The sequence below is a fragment of the Eschrichtius robustus genome, chromosome 2 (genome assembly GCF_028021215.1).
Source record: "Eschrichtius robustus isolate mEscRob2 chromosome 2, mEscRob2.pri, whole genome shotgun sequence".
Classification (NCBI taxonomy): domain Eukaryota; kingdom Metazoa; phylum Chordata; class Mammalia; order Artiodactyla; family Eschrichtiidae; genus Eschrichtius; species Eschrichtius robustus.
Genome location: NC_090825.1, coordinates 57,325,212 through 57,346,106, shown reverse-complemented (window position 1 = coordinate 57,346,106; position 20,895 = coordinate 57,325,212). Strand labels below are relative to the sequence as shown.

Sequence of the window (20,895 nt, the reverse complement as noted above, 5' to 3'; positions counted from 1 at the left end):
GATTTCTTTGGAAATTTTAGTAAAGATCAAAGAAAAGTCTGTTGAATGCTTTGACTTTCAAAGATTTTTTGTTGTTGTTGTTTATTTAACCTTTTGCCCTTCCTCCTCCACTCTCCTCTCTGCCTTCCACAGTGTTCTCTATGGTGGTTTAACACTGTGCAGCACCCCTGATCACTTTACAGTCTGGTAAACTGGATTATTCTAAAACCACGGTGGTAGATACCCTTCCAATACCACATGGCCCCAATCAGCAATGTAAAAGACTCATCGGAAATAAAGTACGCTAAATAGATCATATCCTGCCTTTTGTCTAGTCCTCATGGAAGGCAGAAATAGAAATGCTTCCTAGGAGTTGCATGTTATCTAACAATGTGTTGACAACAAAAGACTAGAAGTATAAACAGATCTTTCTTGCTAGCTGCCAATTACCAAATACTGATTCTCTTCCTTGCTTATTGAACGTATAAACTCATATGGACCTTTCCTTGTTTACGCAGTGTGTCAGTATGTTTATTCTCAGGCTGATAGAGAGAAACAGTACTCTTCTTGGTTTTTCAGAGTACAAATTCTTTCACCCAAATATGTAGAATCTTTAATAAACATCTGCAATATTCCTCTTGGACAGTCTTCCCTAATATTTTAAAAATCCAAATGGCTATTTTTTTCCAATAGTATCTTTTCCAGTTCACCTTGACATTTTAACAGTTATGGTTTTAAAAATAAATAAAATTGTCTAGTTTCACAGCGCCCAAAGTGTTCAGGCTACAGATGTGATACTGTTTTCTTTGCCGACTGTGCCTGCATTCCCAGAACTCGCTGCAAAGATGGCAGTCAAGACTGTGCTGATTGGAGTCATGAAAATTTATGTGAATAGAAGACTTTTCTAACTATTGTTTTGGAAAGGCTAAAAACTGTTATTAGTCCCCTTAAGATTTCTCTCCCCACAGCATATGTATCTTAAAGGGGTGGGGTGGGGAGAGCTACCAAAGCACAAATCCAGTGTTATGGAATAGAGAAAAAAATGATTGGTAGAAATCAACTGAAGCACAAGTCCAGTGTTATGGAATAGAGAAAAAAATGATTGGTAGAAATCAGACCCAACCGTCAGTGACCTTTGACCCATATTTTTAAAAACTTGTTTCCAAATTTTAGAATGTAGCTTTCTGCCCTTACAACACAGGGTTATAATGGGGATGACACAAGTGTACTCTAGGTCGGTTAGTTCAACAAATAAAGAGTATTAATCCTAAGAATCCTGAGTTCATAATCAATGAGTTCATATCTCTTCATTAGTGTAACCCTGGTTCAGATCCAGCTGAAAGTAAGTTTGGCTCAGGGCTAGTCTTAAAAGCAGTGGACAACAGCCAGCAAATTGGGACAACAGCCAAAAGATCAACCAGACTAGAATCATCTGCCCCTCCAGCCTGCCAGGACCTGAAATTCTTTCCAATAGGTACTGAGGTCAAAAGAGCAGACCTGGGTTTGAATCTCACTCTACCACTTAAGGGGTATGTTTTAAGGGTTTCCTTATCCGAATAATGTGGCTCTTTGGGGGAGATTGTTATGACAATCAGTAAGATGATATAAAATGAGTTATACAGTGCTTAACATAATAGCCACAGGAATTGTGGGCAATTTAAGAAAAATTATAAGGATATGGTAGATTGTATTATTGTTTTAAAAAAAATCTGCTATCTTGCTCTGGGGGAGGATTATACTTCCCCAATCCTCATGGCCATCAGACTTGACTACATATGTGACTTGCTCTGGCTGCCGAAATTTAATGATGTGTATCACTTCCCAACGTCTAAGTCTGAAGAGCCAGCTGATTGTTTGCCATCTCTTTTCCTTGTCCTGAGACTGGAAATGTTCTGATTAGAGGCTGTTCTTGAAGTAAAGTGGAGCCCAGCCACAGGCAAACCACAAACATCAAGCCTGACGAACAAATCTTTGTAGCAACTAAAGTTTCTAGTCATTTCTAACTGTAGCGTAACCCTGCCTATCTTGATACTGAAAATGTTACAAGAAAAACCTTTCTTACCTGTCTATAGCCACCAACACACACCACCAGATCCTTTAAATAATGGACCAAAGAAATAACATTTTTAGAGGTTGTTGGGAGAAAAAAAAGTCTCTAAGCGCAGGCAAAACAGTACTAACCTTAGCCAGCATCTGCTACAAGCAGCAAGTGGCCTAGAAATCTATTGCACTTCTCTATTTAGTCCCTTTCCTATACAGATCTAAGGCAAATAACTATAAGGATATTCAGACAGCGGCCATCTTCACATGCTCAAATCAGCCTCTGTCACTGCAATCTCTTGGGATGAGTTGGGAAAATCTCTAGTTGTGCTGCTCAAAGGAAGCATCACCAGTGGAAATGCACTAGCATCACCTGGGAGCTTATCAGATATGTAAATCCTCAGGCTCTACTCCAAGACTTCCAAACCCTCTGCCCTCCAGGTAAGCCACTCCACTTGCCTTGGCCAATTATATACCAGAAGTGATACTCGTATCACTTTAAGAGCCAGCACGTGACCCACCATCTTCTCACTCTGCCAGGAAACTGAGTGTCCCAAATAGAGGTTGCTCCATCAGTCTGGGACCTGGAGTGAGTATGCAGCACAGCCCAACCTAACCCACAGCAGTCTGGAGACATGTACTTGTTTCCTAATTTTGTAAACCACTGAGACTTAGTCCTGCTTACTGTAGCAGTATACCTTAACAGAACTGATACACATCCTTTGAAGAAAATACAATGTTAAGATGTGCAAATATTTTTTGCACAGCATCTCATTTTTGAGTTAATAGTTGACTTTTAGATATAGCTGTATAGTACCTTCAAAAGGTACTTTCCAATTAGAATGAAAATTTAAAATGAATTCTTATTATTGCAAGCAGAAACTAAGGCATTATGACTGCTAATACAATTTTTTAAAAGTAGCCCTATATTGAGGGAATTTTCTGGGGTAATGGAACTGTTCAGTATTCTATGGTGGCAGTCATATTATGTGTTAAAATTCTTACAACTGTATACATGCATGTCAATATTACTGTTAACTTAAAAAGTAACAAAAACAAGTTTAAAGAAAAAAGTAGTCCTATTCATTTAAAGTGTTATCACTTAAGGAAGATACGATGACATTCCTAACACAAACACTACTTTTTTTCAGGTATCTTAGAAAATACACTACATAGAATGGAGTTAAGAGATTAACTACTTTAACTTTTTTGATGTAACCTCGGTTATATCTACAAAATGGAGCTACTAGTCCCTACTTCATAGATTGAGAATTAAATGAGAGAAAATTAAGTGTTATAATACATATAAGGCACTCAGTATATGTTTACAATATAGACAATATTAAGAGAAAAATACTCCTTGCTTACCCACGAAGGAATATGCTAGTCTCATAATTACACCCATCACAAACCATGGAAGCCCTGAGGCCTGCTGCAGAAAAAAGTTTTCAGACATAAGAACTTTAAACCACCTTTGATACTTACACTGTCATTTTAAATCTTTAATCAGATTCCATCCATGGTTATCAGTCATATTACATGCCATGATTAGCTTTCTATAAACCATTTTGCTTTCTGTATACAAATCAGTATCAATGAAATAAAATATAAAACCGTATACTAAGCAAAGAACTTTATTAATCTTTGTTTGAAACTTTATTCCCAGGCTTCCTCAGCTTAATTAGCTGCAAAGAATGAATTGTATATAAGCAAAAACTGAAAAGAGCTGCAGTGTCCAGGGGCTTGGGCTTAAAAATATTAGAGATCTAGATTTTATCAGATCCATAAACAAAATTTTAAAAAGCAGTCATAATATAAAATAGCAGCTCCCAGTAACTTCAAGATTTATCTTCTTCAGAAGCTGACTCAATTCAGTTTGCTTCATTCTTGGAAGCCTCATCAAAATTCTCCACAAGATCTAGGAAAAGGAAAAAAAAAGTAAAAACTCAGAAAAAAAAGCCAAGTCTACAAAAATAATCAGCAGGTCTTAAAAAGAAGATAGGGAAATGCTCTCAAAATATATCCTACAGTTAAATTAGGATATAAATCTAGACACCTGTTTTTATTTCCAATGAGACCACTACTCAATTTGACATATTTTGAAGTGTATATTTTGGCATATAATTAATACAAGGGAAAGAGGGAAATTATTAACTTGCCAATGACATAAATATTATGCTTAAAGAATATGTATATGCCCTACCCATTCCTGCCCCACTCCAAGAATTAGTTAAGTAATATTAGTTATGTGGGGGACAGAATCAAAGAATACCATGACACACAATTTGAAGTTTTCCTGGATTCCTGAGGATACCTGTCTATGCAATGTGGAAATATTTCTGAGTCTAGGGAGTCTACTGCCCAATACCTGTTTTACAACAAAATAAATTATCCAATAACAGCTAGGATAGAAAAATGCCTCATGATTGCCAAAGGAGTTTTTCTGCTGATTTCAGAATGATTATATAGAAGATTTTTCTACAACTTCTCCATGCCTTCTCATACATTTATGGATCTCAAAGTAGGAAACAAGGGTCATTTGTGATCTGCAAGTACCTACTATATTTAGGTTATTACATACGTTATCTATTTACACAATATTTAAGGTTAGATACCTTTTTGGGATCCCAAACAGAGAAAAACCAAGCCTACAAACCTAACTCCCAGGTGAGTAACACTGCATTATTTTTCTCATTCTCCCTTTGCCCCACTTTACCCTATTTCACATACCTCCCCAACCCCTGGCCTAGGGTAATCTTTCCTATAGTACAAAGATTCTTCGTTCTCCCTTGCTGAGATTCTCTAGTTTAACCACAAGTGAAAGTTCCTACCTGGAACTTCATCATCATCATCCTCTCCAGTAGCAAGTGGTGCTTTTCCATCCACAGCTGTGAAAGGAAATGTAAATGTTCAATGAACACTAACCAAAACAACAACAGACGAATGGTCAAGTGTTGTTACAACTTATGTTTATGGTGACATTTGGGATTTCTTTTACAGTACTAGCAACAGCATGATAGTCTGACGTCTACAAATGAGCTAGAATACTAGTACCAGCCAACACACCAAATTCCAAACCCATTCTCCTTTCAATCTCTCTCACCTACAACAGGGTACAGGTAAACCTACATACCAAAAAACCTTTACTGAAGTGAAAATAAAATAATCAAAAAATTAAAAGTGCCTTTGACTGGTAAGCCTCCACTTTCCTTTTATTACACAAGAAAATGAACGACACTTGAGAGCTGAGACCTCACAGTACTAGCCCTGTACAATTTTCAGTGGAATCCTTCAAAAGCCTACCTCAGCTCTGAAAGCCTAAGACTTTCTAGAACCTCTTAGGTCTTTCGGCATGACAAAACAAACAAACAAAAAACACCAACACACACAAACTGATTAAAGCAGAGTGAGCAAACCCCAAGAAAAACATGGATGACTAAACAGCAGATCATATAATAAACCTGTCTCACTTCTACATTTCCATTCCTCAAAATTTTAATCAGAGAGCTTCAGCATAAAGTAGCTATACCCCCTGATATACACCTATTCAACCACACAATTTTCTGCCCCGAACAAAATCCTTATTACAGTATAATTAAAAACACCAGAATAGCAGGAGGCCAATTCTTAAAGACTATTGGTAATACCAACTGAATTTGTACAACTGAAGAAGTTTAATAATTTATAATATATTTAAATATATTTCAATTACCTGTCAGTTATTAAAAAAAACAGAAGCCCAAATTAACATTTTCGTCATTTCCAGCTAATAAAGTAAAATTTTTAGTCTCTGATCCAAAACAGAAAGCTAGTAGAAAGCAAACATTCCACTTAATCAAGTGTAACGATCAAAGCATACTAGATAAATTATTTAACACACCAAGAACACCTGCTTAAAATCAGTATAAAAATTGGTATTTCTTAGAGGAAAGTCTGCATTTCCAAATTTAAAAATATTCATATCCACTGTACACCCTAAATCTTAGAAATTTACTGACAAATCAGTAACCCTGGGCAAAACTGCTACTAGGAAACTCACATTGTTTGGGCAGAGCTTCAGCCAGTCTCCTTAAACTGGTCAGACTGTCTGCGCCAAGCTGGTTTAAGATGCTGGGTAGCATTTCTGTCAGCTGCTTTGTCTCAGCATGGCCTGTAATGGTGAAAGTGTTTGCTGCCAGAGATGCCTGAACTTTAGGGTTGTTAAAGTGGATCACTGTTCCTTGGTTTGTGAACATATTCACCTAAAAAGAAAAAAAAAAAAATTGTTAAATTAGCAACACTCACCAAAATCCCTTTAAAACCAAACGCTGTATTAAGCAAAAGCTGAAGTCTACCTAAGTAACCTAGTATTTCACCATGATGCACAAGCAAAATTCTGCCTGAAATGGAAAGTGCAATCTAATCCCTTTTACACTTAGCAATCTCCCTGATATTAATAGAGTAGAAACATATTTTAGAGAGAGATGAAATTCTGTTGGCAATAGAGTCAAAAAAATCATTTAACGCACGAACATTTAAGTTTTCAATCAAATCTTATTTTTGTAAAATAAAATCTGACACTTACCTCTTCAATACCAGAGATATTGTTTACCCCTAACTTCTTTAAAGAGAACTGAAGTTTTTTGTCGTCTGCTGTGGCTGTTCTATGAACCACCTTCTTCTTTCTGCGAGCAGTTCCCTAAAGTGGGGAGAAAAGGAAAGAACACGGCATATGTTTATACCACAAGAGTCATTTTCAAATGGACAGTTTCTAATTCCTTTCTGACCTCTCAATCTGTGTAAGAAAATTACCATAACCACAAACTTTTATGCAGTGAGTAGGTATATTAAGGCACCGATGGAAGCCAAAAGAGGAGAATGAAAGGAATTGTCTAAAAATCCTTCATAACTTCTAAGCTTCTAGTTTTGCCAGATATAAAGGAATGATCTTTTCAAAGTTCTACTTTTTACATTATCTGCTCTATAAGTGAGCATGTGCCAACCTAAATTAAGCCTCATTTAGAAACTCCATATCCAGAACCATTAACCTTTTCAGTTTTTATATTAAAGAAAAATCAACATCCATTAATATTCATAGACAAGATACTATAAGACACAAATATGTCTATATATAGACTTCTACAGCATCCAAGAGTAAAATCTGAAGTAAAATCTATCTTAACCTAGCAGGTCCCACACGATCTGCCCTGCCCCTCTATGCCACTCTTGACACTCCATCTTCTATCACACATGTAAACTCATCTTCAGCCAAATAAACCTCTTTGCTGTTCCTTAAAAAGGCCAAACAGGAGCCTTTGCATATACTGTTCCCTTCTTCCCCTAACATCTGCATGGCTCCCTACCTCACTACAGATCTCCGTTCTTACGTCACCATATTGGAGTGGCCTTTCCCAACTACCCAATGAAAAACAGTAATTCCCACATTCATTTCCTGTCTATCCAGGTTTATTTTTCTTCATAACACTTATAAGAGAGAAATACATTTTATTGTCTTCCCTCACTAGAACGTAAGCTCCTCGAGGGCTTCGATTCTGTTTATTGCGATAAACCTACTATTGAGTACGGTATCTGATTCATTGAAAGCACACATCTTGATGAATGAACAGAATACAGGCTTCAGGAAAACTTGTCTCTTGTACATATATGCCAAATCTCCAATCTCCCTCTTCTCAAAGCTCTTTAATGACACTCTCATGGACCCTCTCATACAGACTAATCTGTTCATGCAGCACATAAGGCTCTTCATGGAAAGGCTATCACCTACTGACTTCACCTTCCTCCAACCTCCACACCAATTCCTATCCATCCTTTTAAAATCCTGCTAAAGCCATCATCTCTTCTGTGCCTTCCCTAAACTGCCATTAACACCCCCAAACCAAATCATTCCCATCTCTGTATTTTGAAAATGCTTCTGTTCCACTATGTATATTACACTGTGAAAAGAGGTTTTTGTCTTGTTTTGCTTTTTTTAAGATGCCTATCTCCCCTACTAGCATTAAAGTCCCCCTCTAAGGACTTTAAACTTCTTAAATTTTATACTCTCAGGATCCAGCAATAATAAAGGCTTAAACAAATCATAGTTTAACTGAAGAAAATATCAATAGCTACAAAAAATACTGGTTGCCAAACACCCCCAAAAACCTTTAAGAATAAAGATCATCTTGAAGCGATGTAGATACCTGGTTTCCAAAGAATCCTCCCTAAAAGACATTCCAAAGAACTACTATAAGATTCTAAAAACAAAACCAGCCCACATTCTATAGGCTTCATACACTTTACACTCAATTTTTACTGAAATAAAGGGCTTTCATAGCATTTACCTAAAAAGTACCTAATGCTTTCAGATTTCTCTAAGGCAACACTAACTCATCTAATTTCACATTCCACAGTAAGTAGGTTTCTTAAAACGTGAAGAAAATGTTTCCATATTACAATGACAGAAATAGTTCCTACATTAAATAAACAAAGTTTAATCCTACATCAGCCTTAAGAATCCTAGAAAACCCTGACTTTCCTTTACCCTAGAATGATGTCACTCACAAGTTAAAGACTAATGATCAGAGTAACAACAAAAAGAAGGCACACAAGCACATTATTCAAATGACTCCTTCTGAAACCTGCACTAAGAGGAATGATGGTTAAAAATACCAATATAAGAGCACCCAAACACTGACCCACAAGGAATATGAGTTTTCCTGGCACCTGAAGGCCACATCTAGCTTATAACAATTGCTAAAAAGGACAAGAAACACCTACTGCTGTTAATGGGTAGGTGTAGATCTTGAAGACCAGCTTGGGGGCACGGGGGGAATCAGGATACTTTCACTTCTGGCAAAATCCAGTAATTAACAGATATACATCTTATTACTTAAATCTAAGTGCAACTTTTGGCTATTTCGCAGTAGACTCTACTTGAAGGTAAATGCTTGAAGTGAGTAAAACTAATAGATAATAAACTTGCAGCATGGAAGCTTTACAAGTTTTACCAAGTAAAGACACGCTCTGTTTCAACAAGCTACCACACCTTGTTAAATACTAGGAATGTGCTAACATAAGGTAAAATACAACTAGGTAGACCTCTGCTAGAGTGCACTTCTGACTTAAGTAAATTAGAGAACCTAAAACTTACCAAGTTCAAAAAAGAATCCCCTTGAAGGGGACCAACAGCCACCAGGAAAGATCAATTAACCAAAACCCGATCATTTAAAAACCCACCCGTCAATCACTCTCATTCCCTCAGTTTCAGTGTAATTACAAAGCAAAAATGGAATGGTATCTGCTTAGGTAATATTTCCAAATCCACAGTCATTGCTCTTAAATTAAAAAAATGTACCTATAAGAACTACATCTTCAAATATCCTAGAAAATACACAACTACCCTGGGTTGTATTTAGCTAAGAAAGGATTACAAAAGGTCTTAATTTACAAGAGGCATGAACTTCCAACTATTAAGTACCACAATTATCCACAACCATAAACTAAAGTTGAAAAGATGGGTGAAACTTAGATTCAGTTAGCTTAGTTATTAAAAAAATAAATAAAATAAAAATCAAGCACTGACTGTATACAACTCAGGTTATAAAGCCAATGACAAAACAAGTCAAGGGTATTAAGGGTCACGTGATGATCTAACCGAAATGACACATTTTCTTTCTAATTAAATTAGGAAACACTTCTGTTCTACTTAAAATACTGTAACACTGAAAACATCTACATAAAAGCAAAGTTTGCAGTTTAAATGCTCTCTTTATCTCTTCGCTTGCATGTTTTTCTTCTAATTTACAACCTACACGTCTCACTGATACACTACACTGTATACCTAATTTAATCCCTTGCCACTCCCTTCATAACGATTTGCAAGCTCTGTGAAATGCCCTCTAGAGACAAGGTGACAAGCCAATCCTATTAAAAATGCAAAGGAGAAAAAAACCTAAACCATAAAACTTCAAAAAAAAAAAAAAACTCCAAAACCCAAAACGCCCAACGCTAGTAAAACTTACTTTCCCACCAATGCGCACTTGTGCCTGCAGTTTGGCGAGTTTCTCCTGGTTCATGATAGTTTCTTTCATCTAGAAAAACAGGAAACCCTCAGCGAAGAAAGATCTAGTTCACTCTAGCATTCCACGCTCGTTATTTCCCAGGACACCAGCGGAATAAACGTCCTACACAGGCCGAGGCCTGGATCCCGAATCCACCCCGCCAAGCTCCCGAACTTCAGTTCCGAGGGAGCGCAAAGAGCACCCGCTTTCCTACCCCTCCCCCGCTCTTTAACGGCCCAGAAGAAGGGCTCTAACCCACAGCTGGTCAGCGCCTCCCACCCCCCCGGCCCCGGCCTGGCCTCGCCTCGGCCTAGCCAGGGCCTGCCCGGCCCAGCCACTTTCCGCAAGCCTCGCGGTACCTGAGGCTCCTGTCCTCGGGTTCCGCCGCGAGGTGGAGGAAGAGACGGCGTCGCCTCGCCCCCAGGGCAGCCGCCCCTGGCCCGACCTCGACCCCGAGAGTCAGCCTGAGTGGGTGCGCCTGTCCGTCGCATCGCCTTCCTCTCCTCAGCCCTGTCCCTCCCTGTCTCGCTCCTTCCGGGCACTTCCCGCCCCCGTTCCCGTCCTCCTCCCACGCCGGCGTCCAGAGCCTTTTTGTACCTTGTTGGAGCGGAAATGGGGCCGCGCGGGGGACTAGGGTTGGCGCTCAGGGGGGTCTCGGGCAGACCAGCTGAGATAAGGCGCACACACGCGGGGACGCAAGATGGCAGCTAGAGGGAGGCCGGAAGTGACGCAACGCCACTTCCTCGGAAAGTCAGGAAACGGACTTCGCCGCGAGCTCAGCGGCTGGCTGCGCATGCGCAGCCTCAGGTCGCCGGGTTTGTGAAGGTACCCTGTGACCGTCCTTTCGTGGGCCAGCGCCGGCCGGGTGGAGACTGAACGAAAGACTGGGCTGGAAGCACCGCGAGTGACCCTGGGAAAGGCTGTGGAAGGGTCAGAGAGCACGGTTCTTTGCACAGTTAGGGTTGAGTAAGTCGGTCCTGTCTCGGGGCCCCAATCCCCAAGTTCTTCATCCTCAGAAGAAAGGGCCTGTTCACGTTTGCGAAAACAATCGGGGAGCCTAGAGTGTGTTCACCCCTCCATTCGCTGGGAGGTGTAGATTGTAGCGATCATCGGAATGTTTTCGAATTTCCCCTTTGGCCCGAATGAGCCTTTACCAAGACGTTTTGTAAAAAACGAAGCTAATTTAGCTTTCACAGATTAGGTGGTTTGGTTGGTTGCGGGACCATGGTTCAGAATTTCTGGGGAGCGTGTTCAGAATGCAGACCTGAGCCCCACCTCTCAGCGATTCAGTCTGACTGGGGATGGGACCAGGTAGTCTGCATTTTAGCAGGTGGCTAACCACCTTAGACCCGTGACCGTGATTACCTTATTTCTTTTGTGTCTTAGACAAAAAGTTGACTCCTTGATACCAGTTGGTATGGATTTGACGGTTAGCGATTCACAGTTGAACAAACTTTACCTCTCTTAGCTGAGTAATTCAATCAAAGGAGAATTTGTGTCCGGTGTGTTTGGGGAGGCTAAACTGGTGTGAGTTAAAATTTTCTAAACACTAGGACAAGCTTTAAGACAATCTTAAAACAACCGATATTAAAATTGGCAATTTAAATCAGAATGCTTCCTGATCAGCCTTTTTGTGGTCTTAGCTCTGAAAAGCGTTTGCATATTAAAAAGTGAGTCGGAAATCTAAGAGAAAATACAGTTTACTAGCAAGAAAACTTGTCTAGGTGCAGATTTCTCCCCAGTTAAGATTAATGTTTTTGTTTTTGAATACTTATCTAATGTGAATTTGTTAGGATTGTGACCTCTTTAGGAAAATAACTGATGAGGACCGCTGTGTTGCTTTTTAGGATACTTGTAACAGTTGATATTTTCTCAAAAAACAATGTTGCTTCTATTATTAAATATGAGTCAAGTTTATTACAGAAAAAGGAGTTTGTACTATTAGGCTCTGGGGGTCACTGTCTTAACAATAAGGGTCAAAATGACTGTGCTGTAGGAATATTACAAAATATATAGAAATCCCCCTCTTTTTGAAAGTATATCTTTGTTCAGGAACAGTTTTCCCCCCTTCCTCCATGTTATACTGATGGCATTTGAAACTTCCTAGTCATGTGAGGTTTTCTGAGTATTTGCATAAACACAGGTTTCTACTTAAGTAACCGGCCACCTGATTTTCTTCACCTGTTTTCAGGAAATGTTGCAGATTTTAACTTTCCTTTGGTTTCCTCTTTACTGTTGTTCGTTTGTAATTTTTAAAACTTTCATGTGTTGAAATCATGAAAGATTCCCTAATAGTAAGAAAAGAAAATTTTGATTCTGACTCCTGGTTATTTTGTGAGTGGTCAGGAAATTCTGATTCTGCTAATATTTACATACCAGTCTTTTAAAAGAAATAACTGAAGGGATTCCTCCCCCACCCCCTGAGAAAATAGCTACTAAGTTGCCATCTTAGCTCAGTGATGGCAAAAGAGTAACTCACATTACCACTTCCTATGTGCTCCCAATGTCTATGACAAATATGGTTAGCTGGCTCCCACACTTTACTACTGAGCTTGAACAAACCTAAGAATCATTTACTCAGCACTCAACCTGGCCTTTGTCAGTAGAGCAAGTAGGCAAGACAGGGGAAATGTGCAGTCCTCCTTGGTTTATGGTTTATGGTCTAATTAACGTCTATGAATTGTTTTCACCTCTCAGTTGGACTTGAGTCTGCTTCAGTAAGAGCTAAAATACTTATTTTATATTATGTTTATTTCTTAAGAGCCCCATTCTGACCCACAAGAGGTACTGGAGATCACTGAGTATAAATGTTCCTGTGCTTTTAGTTGCTTCATTTTCTGGCCCCTTGACTGATAGCCACAATGGATTTTTTTTTTTTCTTTTAAGTTACTAAACCTTCTTAAATTCTTCTTCTAGCATTCCCACCTTTATAAAGTTAACATCTATACCTCATCTAGCTCTTAGTTTAAGTGTCTCAGGAAAGCTTTCTCTGACATCGCCAACACCATTAAGTTACATCCATCATACTCATTTTTTTTTTAAGGAATGAGCTATTTTTTTAATAAATTTTATTTTACTATAAATTTATTTATTTATTTATTTTTGGCTGTGTTAGATCTTCATTGCTGCACGCGTGCTTTCTGTAGTTGCCGTGAGCAGGGGCTACTCTTTGTTGTGGTGCAGGGGCTTGTCATTGCGGTGGCTTCTCTTGTTGCGGAGCACAGTCTGTAGGCGCGCAGGCTTCAGTAGTTGTGGCACACGGGCTCAGTAGTTGTGGCTCCTGGGCTCTATAAAGCAGGCTCAGTAGCTGTGGCGCACGGGCTTAGTTGTTCCGCAGCATGTGGGATCTCCCTGGACCAGGGCTCAAACCCATGTCCCCTTCATTGGTAGGCAGATTCTTAACCACTGTGCCACTTGGGAAGTCCCCATCATACTTATTTTGGTTGTGGTATTTTATTAAATGCAAAAGGAGAGGTTGATAATTTTGTTGAGTTGATGGAGAATTGAGAATTGTTGAACTAGGAGTCTTAATAACAATTTTCCACTGGGTTAATACTGAGTGTTGGCTCCTTGATTGTTGAATCCTCACAGAAATCCTATGAGATAGGTACTTTCCGTATTTGTGGTGAGGGAACTGAGGCTTAAAGAGTTAAAGGTGTGAAAATAGACACACGCAATCTCATCTTCCCTCCACCAAGTCTATCCATCTATATGCATCTGAACCTATAGATATTGCCTTCCCTCCTGTTACACATGAAAGAAATAGTCTCTCTACTTGTTTATTTCATTCAGGACCTTGGTTCTTCTGTTATTGTTTCCCTCCTATATCTGTTTTCCCCTTTTCAACTAGATCATTCTGCCAGCGCACTGAATATGCCTTAGTGTCAGGTATCTTAAAAGAGAGCAAAACAAAAAAATTTTGACTTCTGTTCCCCTCCAGCCACTACTTAATTTTTGCACTCCTCTTTATAGCAAAATTTCTCCCCAAATTGTCTAAACCTCCATCTTGGCAAATCCAAAGACAAATTCTTAGTTCTCATTTTAGGCAGTATTTGACATACTTGGCCCTTCCACATTTTTGAAACATTTTCTTCTCTAAGCTTCCAGAATATCTCACCTCCTGGTTTCCTTTTACTTTACTGACATCTCTTCAGTCTACTTTGCTTTATCTTCTTCCTCCAACTTCTAAACATTAGAGATGCTCACATCTTAGTCCTATGTTCTTTTCTATCTGTACTCTCCCTAAATGGTTTCATCCAATCCCATGACTGTAAATATTATCTTCATTTTGATAAGTCCCAAAATTATAATTCCAACTTTTTGAACATCAGACTGAATATTCTTTTTACATTATTATAGAAAACTTCATGTACATAAAAATAAAAATAATATAATGAACCTCCATAGGTTCATCACCCAAGCATCAACAATTATTAATATGTAGACTCATTATTCTTAATATGGTAGGGTGATTATTTTTCATTTTTGATGTTGACATATTTGCAGACCTTTGTTCCATATATACTTTAGATTTTGTTCAATTATTTAAAATTTTTTAATTGGGATTGATTGTGTAGATTAATTTGGGAAGCTTATTTATCTTTACTCATTATTGTATGAGTCTGCGTTCAGTTGCAGGAAATAGATCCAGCTATTTTAAATATATAGGGATTTAATATGGGGAATTGGTGTTTAGAAAATTGTTTAAAGGGCTGGAGGAGTGGGCTGTCAGAAATGAGTCCCAGGATAATACTGCCAAACTGGGCAGTTAAGGGAGCTACTACCACTGTCTCCACCCATCAGGATGATGGAGAATCAAGACCCCACAATTGGAGTTATTGATATTAAGAACACACTACGGTAGCTACAATTCAAGAATAAACAAGTACTCAAAGCAAATGACTGCTTTAGAAAGCTGTTGCAAAAAAAAAAAAAAAAAAAGAAAAGAAAGTTGTTGCAGAAAATAGTTAACATTATCTTCATCTCCGTGATGCCTACCAACCAAAAAACAAAGTAGCAGGAAGAAGGCTTTTGCCTTACTTCTACCTTCCAAATTTTACTTAAATGTACCTATCTAATTGGCAGAAATCATTTACCTCTAGAACCCTAACTGCATGTCTGGAAATGTATTGATAGTATTTAACTTTTTAAGATTTATAGGATAAGGAAGCAAGCTTGAAAGAAGTTTGAATGAATGCTGAATCTTCACATTCATGAATGTAGTGCAAAATATTTTTCAAATATTTTATATATTTCAATAGAGAAAACCTTCTGAAGATCTTGTACATTCTTTGTTAGCTGGATTCCCAGATATATTATAGTCTTTATTTTTTTTAATCTCTCCTATCTTAGATATTGCAAATATCTTCTCCTGGTCTGTTAAATTTGTCTGTAGTACCCTGGTTGAACAAAATCATTAATTTTTGACCCCAAGGTGATCAGCCATCAAGTTACAGAAAATATGAGCTACAGAAAAAACATGTTAAATTATTCCACAGAAGGCAGTCAACAAAATTCAGGTTATAGGAAATGACAGGACAATTAATCTGGTATTTCAACAAATAAATTTTAAGGGAAAAAAAAAAAAAAAAAGGAGAAAGGGGCTTCTTTAGATAAAAAGAGACCTAAGAGACATAGCCGAAAAAAAAGAAAGAAAGAAAAACCAGGCAGAACTAGAGTGCTTAGGGATGCACGCTTAGGTGATGAGAAGGAGATTGTCAGAAACATCAGGATAGTAGCTATTCTTGGGAGAAGAAGGGTTGTAATTGGGAGGAGACACATGGAACATTGCTAGGGTGGTGAGCAAGGGTCTCTCTATTCTGACCTGTTAGTGGTATGCAGTTTTCTGTATTTGCTATACTTAACAATAAAAGTTTTTTAAAAGGACATAACACAACATATATAATACAAAGTTATGTGCATATTTAAGGTCATATTTCAACACTAAAGTGGTGTGATGTAAAGAGAAATGTATATTTGGACTTTGTCCCAGGTTTCTGGGCCACAGCTCCTAACACCCTTGGAGTGTTAAAAGTGTCTTCTGTATGCTAATGAGATGACTAGTGTGCTGGGGCCCCTGAAGATAGCTTCAGGCTGGGTCAGGTTGCCACAAAAGATCAAGACAGGATTAAAGGGTTGAGGGTTGTAACTTTCAGTCCCATCCCTCCCCCACTCCTCACCCCTCCCCCTGCCCCCAAACCTCCAGGGAGGGGAGAGGGCGTAGAGGTTGAGTTTAATCACCAATGGCCTGGCCGATATTTTACTCAATCATGCGTATGTAATGAAACCTCTATAAAAACTCCTAAACAAGAGGGTTTGGAGAGCTTCCAGGCTGGTGAACACATCCACGTGCTGGGAGGGTAACAGCTAAGAGAGAGCACAGAGACTCCAGAAATCCCCCTCCTGCATACCATGCCCTATGTATCTCTTACATTCGGCTGTTCCTGGGTAGTATCCTTTATAATAAACCAGCAGTCATTGGTAAAGTATTTTCCTGAGTTGTGTGAACCACTCTAGCAAATTTCTGAACTTGAGGAGGGGGTCATGGGAACCCCTGATTTACAGCCAGTTGGTCAGAAGTAAGGGTGGCCAAGGACTTGGGACTGGCATCTGAAGTGGGGGCAGTTTTGTGGGACTGATCCCCTTTAACCAGTGGCATTTAATGCTAACTCCAGGTAGATAGTGTCTTCATCAAATTGAATTATTGGACACCCAGTTGGTATCCAGAGAATTGGAGAATTGGATATTGGTGTAAAAAAAGAACAAAACCAACCACTCGAACAGGTACCTTTTTGGGGGAGGAGAATAGGAGTGAAGATAAGGGAAGAAGAATACATGAGATGCCTGGCATGGATTGAAGATGACTGTGCTAACAGTGGCTAATGTCTATATAGCTTTTACATTAGACATTATTCTTAGTGCTTTACGTATATTAATCCATTGGAGCCTATGAAGTAGGTACTATTACTCCCATTTTACAGAAACAGAAAACTTCAGACACAGAAAATGTTAGGTAATTTACCTAAGGCCACAGTGCCGTAAGTGGCAAGGGTGAAATATGAACACAGGCAGGCAGCTCCACAATCTGTGCCCATATCTATTATACTGTGCTACTGACTACTAGGGAATATGGTTATCTCAACTCTGTACCTGATACCCGACAAAAGTATATTCAACTGCTCACTCATTATCTCTACCTAGATGACTAACAGACTTCCCAAATATACCACATCTAAGCCAGAACAATATTTCCCATCCACCATTAAATCAACACTAAGAGTCAACTCTTTCCTTTTTTCCTATAACCTCCCATATCAAATCCATCAGCAAATGTTATAGGTCCTACCTCCAAAATATATCCCAACTTTGACCACAGACCATATTTACTGTTTCCAGCCTAATCCAAGCCACCATCACTCTCCTGGGCTACTACTATAACAGCCTCCCAACTTGCCTCCCTGTCCCCACTTTGCCACCTGCAGCCCATGCTCCACACAGCAGACAGTTTTTTTACAAAGGAGATATTATTCCCCTGCTTATAGCATTCTGATGGCTGCCCATTGCATTCAGAAGAAAATCTAGACTCTACTATGACCTTCAAAACCACACATAACCTGCCCTTAACTACTTCTCATATTTTATCTCCTGTTACTCTTCTCCTAGTTCTTAAAGCATCTTCCATATTTAGGCTACTCAGAGTACACAACAACAACAAAAAGTTTCCTTGACCTCCATTTTTATTTTGGAAAATAAAATAATAGGGTCAAAATATTAGGAATGATGAGTTTATCTCAGTCTCGGGGAAGTAGTCATGTAAAGTAACATTTGAACTGACCACTCCCCAACCTCAGTTGTCATCAACTTCCTTAGTCGTAAGTTTGAGGTAGTTTGTTATATAGTATTATTGTGGCACTAGTGGACAAATACAATGCCAACAATTAGTGCTATATGCTGTTGTGATATTGTGGTTTATAATAAATGTAAATTTGGTCTCAGTCCTCAATTCTGGCACAGAGCTCCTAAAACCCTTGTATTTTCCTAAGTGATAAGAGCAATTAGTGTGTCTTTTGATTTTCATAACAAACCCCTTTCAACCATACCTGAGTTTATGTTAATGAGCTAACTTTTGCAAGAAGTTGGTTGGGGGGCTGGGGGGTTATTGCCAGGGGAACCAACCTTGATTAGAGGGTTGTAATTTAGCCCCACCCTCTGAGGAGGGGAGGGGCTGGAGATTGAGTTCAGTCACCAGTGGCTGATGATTTAACCAATCATGCCTATGTAATAAAGCCTCTATAAAAAACCCAAGAGCAGAGTGTAGAGAGCTTCGTGGATGGTGAATACATGGAGGTGTCGGGAGAGTGGCACGCCCAGAGAGGGCATGGATGCTCCACACCCCTTCCCACATACCTCGCCCTATGCATCTCTTCCAGCTGGCTGTTCCTGTTTGTATGTCCTTTTATAATAAACCGGTGATCTCGTAAGTAAATTATTCTCCTAAGTTCTGTGAGTTACTCTAGCAAATTAATCAAACCTGGTAGCCTCCAATCAATAGCCAGTAGCTCAGAAGAGCAGGTAACAACTTGGACTTGTGATTGGCATCTAAAAGGGGCGGGCAGTCTTGGAGGACTGAGCTCTTAACCTGTGGGATCTGACAGTAGTGTCAGAATTGAGTTACGTTGTAGGACACCTGGTCGTTGTCCGCTGAGAATTGAGGAATTGCTTGGTGGTGATGGAAAACACACACTGGAGCTGTCCATCCTGTTCCCTTACTATTAGCTCTCAGTGGACCTGTGACTGTTCTCTTTGAGCATAATCAAAATAGTTTAACAAATTAAAATGGTATAGGGACTTCGCTGGTGGCGCACTGGTTGAGAATCCGCCTGCCAGTGCAGGGAACACGGGTTCGAGCCCGGGTCTGGGAAGATCACACATGCTGCAGAGCAGCTAAGCCTATGCACCACAACTACTGAGCCTGCGAGCCACAGCTACTGAGCCCGTGTGCCACAACTACTGAAGCCCACATGCCTAGAGCCCGAGCTCTGCAACAAGAGAAGCCACCGCAATGAGAAACCTGGAGACCACAACGAAGAATAGACCCCACTCGCCGCAACTAGAGAAAGCCCGCGCACAGCAGTGAAGACGCAACAACGAAGACCCAATGCAGCCAAAAATTAATTAATTAATTAATTAAAAAATAAATAAAATAAAATGGTGTATATTCTGCAAAACATTAGAGTACTATACAATGAAGAATAACATATAGAAGATGCTTCCTTTTGTGTAAGAGAAGAGGAAAATAGGAATATGTATGTATGTTATTTTTGCAAAAAAGTAAACAGTGGAATAAGAAACCAGAAACTTACAAAAAAAAAAAAAATATATATATATGGTGTGAGCAGAAATAAAATGCAGAAGTGAAGGGGATAGGAATGGAAGCAAGACTTCTCAGAGGATACCTTTTCAGTTAGTTTTGACTTTTTTGAACTTTTTACATATTGAAAAATGTAATCAAAGTGAAAAGAAAACAGCAAACCCTAAAATTGAAGACAAATGGAAACAAAGGACCCTAACTATATCAAATTGTGAAAGTTGCCATATAGAGAAAAAGAGTTACTTCAAATGGCTTTTGAACATGATATGAAGATTGTCCAATCTTAATGGAATAAATTTAAAGGAAAAAAGAAATGGAAAAATAAACGTCACTCAGTAGTCTTGCTAGTTGTAATATTGGTATTGTAAGCTAGAAAACGTTTTCTGTATATTATAAGATAAAGCCAATGAGTAAGTTTTTTTATTTTTTAAATTTTATTGAAGTATAGTTGATTTACAATGTTGTGTTAATTTCTGCTGGACACCAAAGTGATTCAGTTATACATATATATAATCTTTTTCCTATTCTTTTCCATATGGTTTATCACAGGATATTGAATATAGTTCCCTGTGCTATAAGTAGGACCTTGTTGTTTATCCATTCTATATATAACAGTTTGCATCTGCTAATCCCAAACTCCCATCCAATGAGTAAATATTTTAATGTTTATAGAAACTGAGAATTTTGGTTTAAGAGAAATAGAATCATGAATGTCCCACCTACCACTTTAATACTGTAAAGTGGTAAAGTAATAAATAATGAATTATATTATTAAAATAATACTATTAAAATAATAAATTGTTTATTTTTTTTAATTAAAATTTTTTTTGAATTTTATTTTATTTAGTTTTTTATACAGTGGGTTCTTATTAGTCATCCATTTTATACACATCAGTGTATACATGTCAATCCCAATCTCCCAGTTCATCCCACCACCACCACCACCACCCCTGCTTTCCCCCCTTGGTGTCCATACGTTTGTTCTCTATATCTGTGTCTCAATTTCTGCCCTGCAAACCAGTTCATCTGTACCATTTTTCTAGGTTCCACATATATACGTTAATATGCGATATTTGTTTTTCTCTTTCTGACTTACTTCACTCTGTATGACAGTCTGTAGGTCCATCCACGTCTCAACAAATGACCCAATTACGTTCCTTTTTTTGGGTGAGTAATATTCCATTGTCTATATGTACCACATCTTCTTTATCCATTCGTCTGTCGGTGGGCATTTAGGTTGCTTCCATGTCCTGGCTATTGTAAATAGTGCTGCAGTGAACATTGGGGTGCATGTGTCTTTTTGAATTATGGTTTTCTCTGGGTATATGCCCAGTAGTGGGATTGCTGGGTCTTATGGTAATTCTATTTTTAGTTTTTTAAGGAACCTCCATACTGTTCTCCATAGTGACTGCATCAATTTACATTCCCACCAACAGTGCAAGAGGGTTCCCTTTTCTCCACACCCTC

General features: G+C 38.7%; 1 protein-coding gene across 3 annotated transcripts in view; it reads right to left on the bottom strand.

Annotated features, from left to right (window-relative positions):
* Positions 1-3,637: 3,637 nt before the first annotated feature.
* Positions 3,638-20,895, bottom strand: part of BTF3 (basic transcription factor 3) — a 52,647-nt gene continuing 35,389 nt past the window's right edge. Inside the window, exons 1-6 of one of the 3 annotated variants that reach the window (XM_068535500.1) lie at positions 10,656-10,782; positions 10,020-10,088; positions 6,584-6,697; positions 6,059-6,260; positions 4,851-4,907; positions 3,638-3,937 (exon numbers count right to left, since the gene is read on the bottom strand). In XM_068535500.1, coding sequence (XP_068391601.1) covers positions 3,891-3,937; positions 4,851-4,907; positions 6,059-6,260; positions 6,584-6,697; positions 10,020-10,088 — 489 coding nt within the window. In that variant the 5' untranslated portion in view covers positions 10,656-10,782 and the 3' untranslated portion in view covers positions 3,638-3,890. Of the gene's footprint in view, positions 3,938-4,850; positions 4,908-6,058; positions 6,261-6,583; positions 6,698-10,019; positions 10,089-10,417; positions 10,633-10,655; positions 10,783-20,895 lie in introns of those variants that run through there. The other 2 variants (XM_068535499.1, XM_068535501.1) reach the window with 2 other exon arrangements.